General features: G+C 41.9%; 1 protein-coding gene across 3 annotated transcripts in view; it reads right to left on the bottom strand.

The window, feature by feature from the left end:
* Positions 1-10000, bottom strand: part of LOC135089758 (chloride channel protein 2-like) — a 112475-nt gene that overhangs the window by 43789 nt on the left and 58686 nt on the right. Inside the window, exon 1 of one of the 3 annotated variants that reach the window (XM_063985760.1) lies at positions 4066-4241. The exons of the other annotated variants lie outside the window; for them this stretch is intronic. Coding sequence (XP_063841830.1) covers positions 4066-4176 — 111 coding nt within the window. The 5' untranslated portion in view covers positions 4177-4241. Of the gene's footprint in view, positions 1-4065; positions 4242-10000 lie in introns of those variants that run through there. 3 annotated transcript variants of the gene reach the window in all.

Genomic DNA, 10000 nt, shown 5'->3' with positions numbered 1-10000 from the left:
ATTTACGACTAAAGGTTCTATCTATCTCACCTGCAATTTTTTTTTGATGAGACGCTGTGAAGTGGCGGAGGGAGGGAGGGAGGAAGAGGAAGAGAAACTAGAAACGAGGAAGGGGAGAAAGGAGGAAGAGATAGAGAGAGGGACAGGAGGATATGAGGGAGAGGGAAAAGTAAGAAGGGGGTAAGTGAGGGGAATGTTGGGAGGGGAAAGGGGTTGTGGGGGGATGGGGGTGTTGTGATACCTCGTTATGTCTGTGGTTAGAATTGTTTGTAAACATCTGTGTTCAAGGTGTCCTCCTCCTCCTCCTCCTCCTCCTCCTCCTCCTCCTCCTCCTCTTGATTCTCCACTTCTTCCCTCTCGTCTATCTTTCATATTTTTCTTTTACTACATAATCTTTTTATAACGTTATTCTCCTTTTTTTTCCTGATATTATTTGTGATTCTTCTCATTCTCCTCTTCTTCCTCTATCTCCTCCTTCTCTTCTCCTTCTCGTCCATATTTTCTAGTTTCCTTTCATTCTTACAAAAAAATTTTATATGACGCGTTATTCTTTTTTTCCTGTTTTTTTGTAATTATGTTTTATTCCCGCTCTTCCTCTATCTCCTCTAATTCTTTCTTTCCCCTTATCCTTCCTTGCATATACTACAAAACGTGGTTATATTTAGTTCCCCTGGTATCCTTTACAACTCTCTTCTTCTTAGTTCCCTTCCTTCTTCCCTCTTCCTTCTATCCCCACATCCTTAATTCTTTCTTCTCCTCAGGCATCCATCCTTCACTACACTATAAAACATAATAATATATATAGAGAGAGTTTCCTCCTGACATTTTACACTGATCTCCATCCTCTCCTGCTCCTTCTGCGAGTGTGTGTGTGTGTGTGTGTGTGTGTGTGTGTGTGTGTGTGTGTATGTCTCTGTCTTCCTCCTCGCCTTCTTTCTTACCAACTTCAATTTTCCTTCCGCCTCATAACTTAATCTCTCACTCAATGCATCACATTCACTCTGACGTCACGCCCCCACCTCACTCTTATCAGCGGCTTGTTACACACACACGTTATCTTGCCGGAAGGGGGAGGGGGTTGGATTAGGAGGGAGGAGGGGGCAGAGAGGGAGAGCGGGGGGAGGATTGGATACAAGCACAGGCTAGCAAAACTCCATAGCGATTTTTAACTGTGAGTAATATCCGGGGTTGTTGAGAAGGGAGGATGAGGGGGTGGAGGGAGGATTGGGGGTGGAGGGAGGGAGGGGTGAAGGAGGGAAGAGTAGAAGGAAGGAGGGGTGGAGAGGGGTGAAGAGGGCAGAAGGGAAGGGAGAGGAGGAGAGAAGGAGGGGAGGGAAGGGGAGGGGAGGGGAGAGGAGAGGAGAGAGAGAGAGAGAGAGAGAGAGAGAGAGAGAGAGAGAGAGAGAGAGAGAGAGAGAGAGAGAGAGAGAGAGAGAGAAAGTATTGTCCATGAGAAAAACTATTATGTATGATATTATACTGCCTCTCTCTCTCTCTCTCTCTCTCTCTCTCTCTCTCTCTCTCTCTCTCTCTCTCTCTCTCTCTCTCTCTCTCTCTCTCTCTCTCTCGACGCGCTGATAAGCCAATCACTTGAAGCTGAGGACAAGAAGCTGATTCTGCCACAGATTAACATTCGTCGTGACAGCGCGGCACACACACACGCACATACACATACAAACACACACACACACACACACACACACACACACACACACTTCATACAGGTGTCCTTTGCATTTTTCAAGCACAACAAAACACATAACACTATTGTATGCATTCCAACACACACACACACACACACACACACACACACACACACACACACACACACACACACACACACACACACACAAACGGATGTAGACACACAAAAAAAAACCCCACACCTAAAAAGCCTTTCCTTTCCAACAATAGCATAATTTTTCTTTTCATCTACAAAAAACGAAGGAAAAATTAAATGAAGCCCTACAAAAATTACAAAAAAAAAATAAATAAATAAAAAGATCAATAAAACATGAACATAAATACGGAACATTAAATCGAAAATCTATAAAAAGAAAAAAAAATACACAAAAAATAAACACGAAACATTTCAAATTAAGGAAGGAAACAAGAAAACAAATTTAATACAAAAAAAAAAAGAAAAAGAAAAACTACGGAAACTTAAAAACAAGAACTTATAAAAAAAGACAAGCTATTAGAGGCAATAAAAGTCAAAGGTGAACAGATTAATTAAACACAGGTAAGCACAATATACACCTGAAAACTCTTGCTTCACATTAATAACAAACTAAGATGAGGCTGAGAGAGAGAGAGAGAGAGAGAGAGAGAGAGAGAGAGAGAGAGAGAGAGAGAGAGAGAGAGAGAGAGAGAGAGAGAGAGAGAGAGAGAGAGAGAGAGAGAGAGAGAGAGAGAGAGACTGTACATTAATACCTTACTTACTGATAGTCATAGGAATTATAGTAGTAAAAAATGAAGAGGAGGAGGAGGAGGAGGAGGAGGAGGAGGAGGAGGAGGAGGAGGAGGAGGAGGAGGAGGAGGAGGAGGAGGAGGGTGTAAAAAATGGTTAATAAAAACTTATCTCTCATAGTGACTCAAAAGATAACGTGAATTGTATTTATTTCCGGAGTATATTCTCTCTCTCTCTCTCTCTCTCTCTCTCTCTCTCTCTCTCTCTCTCTCTCTCTCTCTCTCTCTCTCTCTCTCTCTCTCTCTTCCTCTCTTTCTTCCTCTTCCTGATTCTAATACTATTTATCTACTTCCCTCTCCGTCCTTACTACATCTTCCTCTTCACGTACGCTTTTTTTCCTTCTTCTTCCTCCTCCTCCACCTCCTCCTTCTCCTTCTCCTCCTCCTCCTCTTCCTCTTCCACCTACGTATACCTGTTCAAACTACTTTTTTCGCTACCCCCCCCTCATCTTTTTTTATACCTCCTCCCTTATTATCGATCTATTCCGCCCTTTATCATTTTCTCTTGTTTCTCACTTCCGAAGTTTCGCCGGATGAACTAAAATGATGAACAGGTAGGAATGACGCACCCCAATATTAGTCAGGTAGTAGGAGACAGGTAGGCTAGTGGATGGGGTTACCTTTGGCCTAATCAGGTGAGATGGAGAGGGGGAAAAAGCAGTTTGGCAAGATACGCGAATTATTTGAAGTCCAGGTGAACTCTCATAGGTATGTAGTGACGGCCAGGTAAGGCAAGGTAATGACCAAGGTGGCAGGTCGGTTAATTCAGAATATATTGGGGTGTTCAGGAAGATCTTGTCATTGTGTTAAGGTTATGTGTGATTCTAGACTAAAGGCAATAGAAGGTCATTAAATGTTATAACAGTAACAGGCAGGTGACTTCAGGCAATGAGCAAGGTAGAAGGTAGTAGGTTAATTCAGAATGTACTGAGGTCTCTGATAAATTTTGTCATTGTGTTTAACTTACTTGTGATTTTAGACTGGTAATAAATTGTAGTAAACCTGATAATTAATGACTGGACAAGAGGAAATAAACGTGTTGAAAAGATGTAGTGATGAGGATGAGACGGAATAAAGAAGGGAACAGATAAAAGTGTACGACGATAAAAAAATATATAAAAAATAGATGAAGAGAAGAGTTAGAAAGGTAACATGCAAGGGAAATAAATAAATGCTGGGGATAAAGGAGATGCAAATATGATAATGATGCAATAAGTATGATATAAAAGTGAAAAAATGCTAGGAATAAAGAGAATAAAGATAGGATAGCATTATGATGAAAAGGGTGAAATGAAGGCTAATGAGATTGAAAGGTGAGGAAAGAGACAAAAATACAAGTGAAAGAAAAACCAATGAAAGATGAGACAAAGAAAAGAAATGAAAGAAAACTCAAAATAAAAAGAATAAAGATAAGTTAGAGTTAACATAAGTTGCAAGGAAAGTTAATGAAGGTGAAATGTTAGGAAAAGGACAAAAATACAGGTGAAAGGAAGACCAATGAAAGATGAGATAAAGGAGATGAAAGAATGCTAACAGTAAAGGGGATAAAGATAGGATAAGATTAGGATAAGGTTGGAAAAGGAAGGTTTCTCTCACCTGTTGGATCTCGAACTCAAAAGGGTCAACATTAGCAGGCAAAGGAGAGGGAAGATCAGAGTCTGCCACCCAGCACTCTGAACGCAAGCTGAGACGGTAGTGGTTCGTCATGTTGGCAGATTTTTTTTTCTTTCTTTTTCGTTATTTTTTTTTCAGTAATGGTAGTTTATTTTCTTCTAATCTTCCTCTACTTTTTTTTCCTTTTTCCTCCTGTTATTTTTTGTGTGTGTTTTTCAAGCAATGGTAGTTTGTTTTCATCTAATTTTCTTTTTTTATTTTTTCTTCTCTCTCTCTCTCTCTGTCTCTGTCTTTTGGTTGTTGTTATTATTATTATTTTACTATTATTTGTTACTGCTGTTTTTGTCCATCGTCTATTTTACCTACTTTATTTTCTTATCTTTTTTTTTCCCCCAATTTTCAGCTTATTCTTTTTTCTTTACAATTTGATACAGGAAATTCGTATCTTTTATCAATCTAATCTTTATCACATTTCTTTTCTTCTATTATCTCTCTTTAATGTTCTGGATCCCCGCTAATCCGAACAGTAAAAAAAAAATCAGTCTAACACACAACCATTAATCCGAACTCCTCTAAACTCGAACACCAGGTTAAAAACACCGTACCACCATTTACCCGAACTCCTCTTTAACCGAACACCCGCTAATTCGGACTGTCCCAAAAACACCAAACGCTCCGGGTCCGAAACTCTCCCAGCTCACTCCCGCGGCGTCCTCTTGGTCACTGCCAAAATTAGCGGGGTTGTCCGTCACATCACAACTTTTAAACTGGACACAGCTGGCAGTCGCGTGTACATTAATAGGCAGTCGTCACAATAGCCTGCCGTGAGTGTGTGTGTGTGTGTGTGTGTGTGTGTGTGTGTGTGTGTGTGTGTGTGTGTGTGTGTGTGTGATAAAGCTCCAAGAAACGTGTTAGATATGATATTGACGAAGATGGATATTTGATGAGTGCAGGATGTCTTTGAGAGAGAGAGAGAGAGAGAGAGAGAGAGAGAGAGAGAGAGAGAGAGAGAGAGAGAGAGAGAGAGAGAGAGAGAGAGAGAGTGCAATTTCGCACTCACAGACACATGAAACACATTCACTTAATTAAACACTCCTCATTCCCTCTCTCTTACACCCCCTCCCCTTGAACCTTCCCCCTTCACCTCCCCTCTCCCCTTCCCCCTTCAACATCCTTCCGGGGTTTCCCACTTACCTCCGGAACCACCCTTATTAGGTCACCCCTTCCCCATTCCCCATTCCCCTTCCCCTTACCTTACATAGCACCCTATCACCTGTTTTCCCCCACCTCTCTCTCTCTCTTTCTCTGACACACGAAATATTTCATTATTTTTTCACTCTTTGATTGCCATCGTCCATATTAGGGCAGGTCAGAGTCAAGGTTACAGTGATTATTTATTATTTACTGTAATGGACATTTGAAAAGTCCCGCAACACACTGGGGCGAATAAGGAAGTGGGGGAGGCGTGTAATGAGTTTATTGTGACGTGTAATGTATATCTGCTGATCCGCTGTATACTGGAAAAAAGAGGAACAGTTAAGTGAGTGACGTATGCAATATTAGCAGATAATCAGAAACGCTTTGCTCTCTCTCTCTCTCTCTCTCTCTCTCTCTCTCTCTCTCTCTCTCTCTCTCTCTCTCTCTCTCTCTCTCAATGCGACTATTTCCCAACGCCAGAGATGATTAACAGGGTTCTCAAGAGTGTTTTCCCTGTTAACAATGTAGAAATCTTGTTAACCTGTCACTACAAATGCGCAAACACTCCTAAAATCCGTGTAACTTCAATTATAATAGATAGTAGACCCTTTTGAAAGTAGGCAGGGTGCGGCGCGGAAGTGTTTCAGAATATACAACATTATGTGGTGTTGGAGGCGGTGTTGTCCATCTCATAGGAAGATTAAATTGCGTTGTGTTGAGGGAAGTCTTTAATTGTATATGGATTTAACAAGAGTGAACATAAACAAATTCCTAAGTGTCAGTAATCACGAAAGGGGAAGAAATAACGGGTTTGAGATCGAAAAAGCAGCATTTCAAGAACCAGATATGAAGAAACGGGTTTTGAAATATCGGTGCATGAGTGGAATAGACTCAGTAATCAGGTTTTTGACGCCGAATCACTAATTAAATGGTTGGGAATGAAAGGTAGAAATATGTGGGCATGCTTTCGATAGGGATTGCCAAGTGCAGGTCTGATGGCTTCTTGTAACTTCCTTTGTTTTCTTTATATATTGCTTTGCTACCTCAGAAGCGCTAATAAAGGGAGACTGTAAGGAGAGCATGCAAAAATGAGCTTGCGGTGTTGGAAGCGGCGTTCTTCATCTCATAAACTTAATAAGGAGGGTTGGATCTCTTTCATCTCTTTATGGCGTGGGATCACATTAACTTCACTGTTCCAGAAACACCGATAAAGGGAGACTGTAAGAAATGCAAGTAAAAATTCTCAGTTTGTGGTGTTCAAAGCGCTGTTCATCTAGCAAACCTAATAAAGAGGATTGAATATGGATTATATTATTACTTCACAGCCTCAGAAACGCCGATCAATAGAGACTGTAAAGACGGCATGCAAAAAATATGAAAGACGGAATACAGAGAGAGTTGAATCTTCTTATGACGCATTGTACACCTCTTCACTTTCCCTAGAAACACCAATAAAGGAAGATTATAAAAGCAAACGCAGGCAAAAATTACCAGCTTGTGTTGTTCACCTCATAAACAGAATAAAGAGGGTTGTATTCTCATTATGGCGCGTCGTTTATCACTCCACTGCCTCTGAAACAGCAGCAGGGAGGCCGTGCTTGCTTTACGAGGTGTGAGTCCTGTGCGCTGGCGGGGTTTATGGCAGAGGCATCACTCCCTGGCCACGTGATCAGCGCTGCGCTTTAGGAAGCGAAGCGCGCGAACCTCCCTCAGACCCCCACTCTCCCTCCCCCCGCCACTGTTACCATACCAGACTCGCTTGTCTGTGAAATAAGTTTGCTGTTTGCTTTTATTTATTGATTTATTTATTTTCCGATGAGTAGCAGTTCAGATGGTTTTCATTTATTTATTTATTTACTTTTTTATCTATTGAGTTTTGATTGATTTTTTCAGCCCCCTTTTCGCTTATGAAAAAAAAAAAAAAAAAAGCTATTACACAAGATTTCGTTCTCCTCCTCATCATCCTCCTACCACCACCACCACCACCACCACCTACAGCAACAACAAACCCATCATCTTTCCACCGACACACAAACAGAGACACAAACAATCCAGAATGAGAAAACCACCACCATAACCATCATCATCATCACCACCACCACCAGCACCATCATCAAACACCCCTAGGGAACATCCTACGCGCGCCCTTGGGATTCCAGTGAGGTGCGGCGCCAGCTGCACACCCCCCAACCCCCAGAGTAACCACAAGGCAATGCAGGCGATATTTAGCATAGTTCCCCCACTTAAAATCCGGTGCATGTTTTCTTTCATTCACGTACAGCATTCATTACATCGTGGACTAAGATATATGACAATGTCCGCGTATTATGTTGAATCTGCACAGCTGTAGGGTTTTAAAATGCATGTACATTATTCCAGCGAAAGAAATTAACTGCACGGAGAGGTACATGTGCTTGAAACTGTTCAAATAAAGGTGTATCGTGTAAATAAAGGCAAATAAATGAAGGGAAAAGACGAAAAAATACAATTCAAAGACAGCATCACTGATCCCAAATAGAAACGCGTCACACGGGCCCTCCTCCTCCTCCTGCAGTGCCTCTCCCTCGAAGACCTAATCCAATATTGACCAGAATGACCATGGGATCACTAATTACATTGCAGAGAGAGAGAGAGAGAGAGAGAGAGAGAGAGAGAGAGAGAGAGAGAGTGTGTGTGTGCGTGTGTGTGTGTGTATAAAAAGTGAACCAGCTTCTATAATAAAGTGAGATGGAAGAGGAGGAGGAGGAGGAGGAGGAGGAGGAGGAGGAGGAAGAGGAGGAGGAGGAGGAGGATGAGGAGGAAGGAAGGAGAGAGATTTAGCTAGGAGAAAGAAATAGAGAAGGCGTGACTGGAGGAAAGACAAAACGGAGAGATGGAAGGAGGAGGAGGAGGAGGAGGAGGAGGAGGAGGAGGAGGAGGCGCCGGGAGGAGAAAATGAGATGGAGAGAAGAAAGTAGGAATTGAATTAATGACTTGACTAGAGAGAGAGAGAGAGAGAGAGAGAGAGAGAGAGAGAGAGAGAGAGAGAGAGAGAGAGAGAGAGAGAGAGAGAGAGAGAGATTAAAGTTAGTATCAGGAGCTTTACTGGAGTCTAAATTTCACTGGTAAATAGCACGGCCCTCTTCCCCCCACTCGCCCCTCCCCCACCCCCTTTTTCTCAGCCCCGCCCCGCCCCGCCCCGCCCACCCCAGGCCCGTTAAAATCACCATCATGTCCTTCAGATAATGGCTACTATGACAAGGCCTCTCTCTCTCTCTCTCTCTCTCTCTCTCTCTCTCTCTCTCTCTCTCTCTCTCTCTCTCTCTCTCTCTCTCTCTCAGCTTTCCGTTATTTTTTTCTTTTCTTTTCTTTCCTTTTAGAAACTGCTGTTCCCTCTTCTTCTTCCTCCTCCTCCTCCTCCTCCTCCTCCTCCTCCTCTTCTTCTTCTTCTTCTTCTTCTTCTTCTTCTTCTTCTTCTTCTTCTTCTTCCTCCCCAATATTTCACTGATCGTATTGCAAGCTGAAACTATCCTCTCTCTCTCTCTCTCTCTCTCTCTCTCTCTCTCTCTCTCTCTCTCTCTCTCTCTCTCTCTCTCTCTCTCTCTCTCTCTCTCTCTCTCTCTACTATTTTACTGCCTCCCTTTTTACTTTCTACTTTTTAGCCTATTTCTCCACCTCCTCTTCCTTCTTCACCACCATCACAACCTCCTCCTCCTCCTCCTCCTCTTCCTGATTTACATATACGAGTACATATTTTCATTCCATCCTTGCTCCTTCCTTCTCTTTAACTAGCCTACCCCTCTTTCCATCCTTCATCTCTCCTTCCTTCCTTCCTTCCTTGCTTGCTTCTTCTCTTCTCCCACTCACTAACACGCACAAATTTCCAAGGTCAACCTTTACCCTAAACATTCCTTCACGACGAGGACGAAGAAGACGAAGAGGAGAAGGAGGGGGAGGATGAAGAGAAGGAAGAGATAAACACGAAAGAAATGTGATAGTGATGATGAAGCGCATGAGAACGTGAGGAAGAAGGAAGAAACGAGGAGGAGGAGGAGGAGGAGGAGGAGGAGGAGGAGGACTTAGGAGATGCTGGTAATGAGGCGGAAGATTACAAGGAGAGGAGAAGGAGGAGGAGGAGGAGGAGGAGGAGGAAGAAAAGGAAGAAAACAATGAACTCTGATAATGAAAACAATAGCCGACAATTAACAGCAAAAATAAACGATAACAGTAAACGATAAGGAATATTAAAGAAAAGAAGGAAGATGGAGAAGGAGAGATGAAGATTACTTGAAAGAAGCAAATGCACACACACACAGACACACACACACACACACACACACACACACACACACACACACACACACACACACACACACACACACACACACACACACACACACACACACACACACACACACACGTGACTAATGAAAAAAATAAAGATGAAAACACGATAAGGACGTAAGTAATAAATATTTGTCACATTACGAGAATTAAAAGAGATAAAAAATAATGGGTAATAATAATAATAATAATAAATAATAATAATAATAACAATAAATGTATAAAAAAAAACGAAAGGTAAAGAGAGGGAGAGAGAGATTAAATAAAGCAGGTAATTATTCTTCATTTCCTTTCCTTTAATTTAGGCGTTTATTTATCATTTATCTATTCATTCATTTGTTTTCAAGCAGGAAATAAAACTATCAGCCATTTTCTTTCCTTTTTTTTTGTCTACTTG

This window comes from Scylla paramamosain, chromosome 33 (assembly GCF_035594125.1).
Source record: "Scylla paramamosain isolate STU-SP2022 chromosome 33, ASM3559412v1, whole genome shotgun sequence".
Lineage (NCBI taxonomy): Eukaryota > Metazoa > Arthropoda > Malacostraca > Decapoda > Portunidae > Scylla > Scylla paramamosain.
This window is presented reverse-complemented; position numbering and strand designations above follow the sequence as displayed.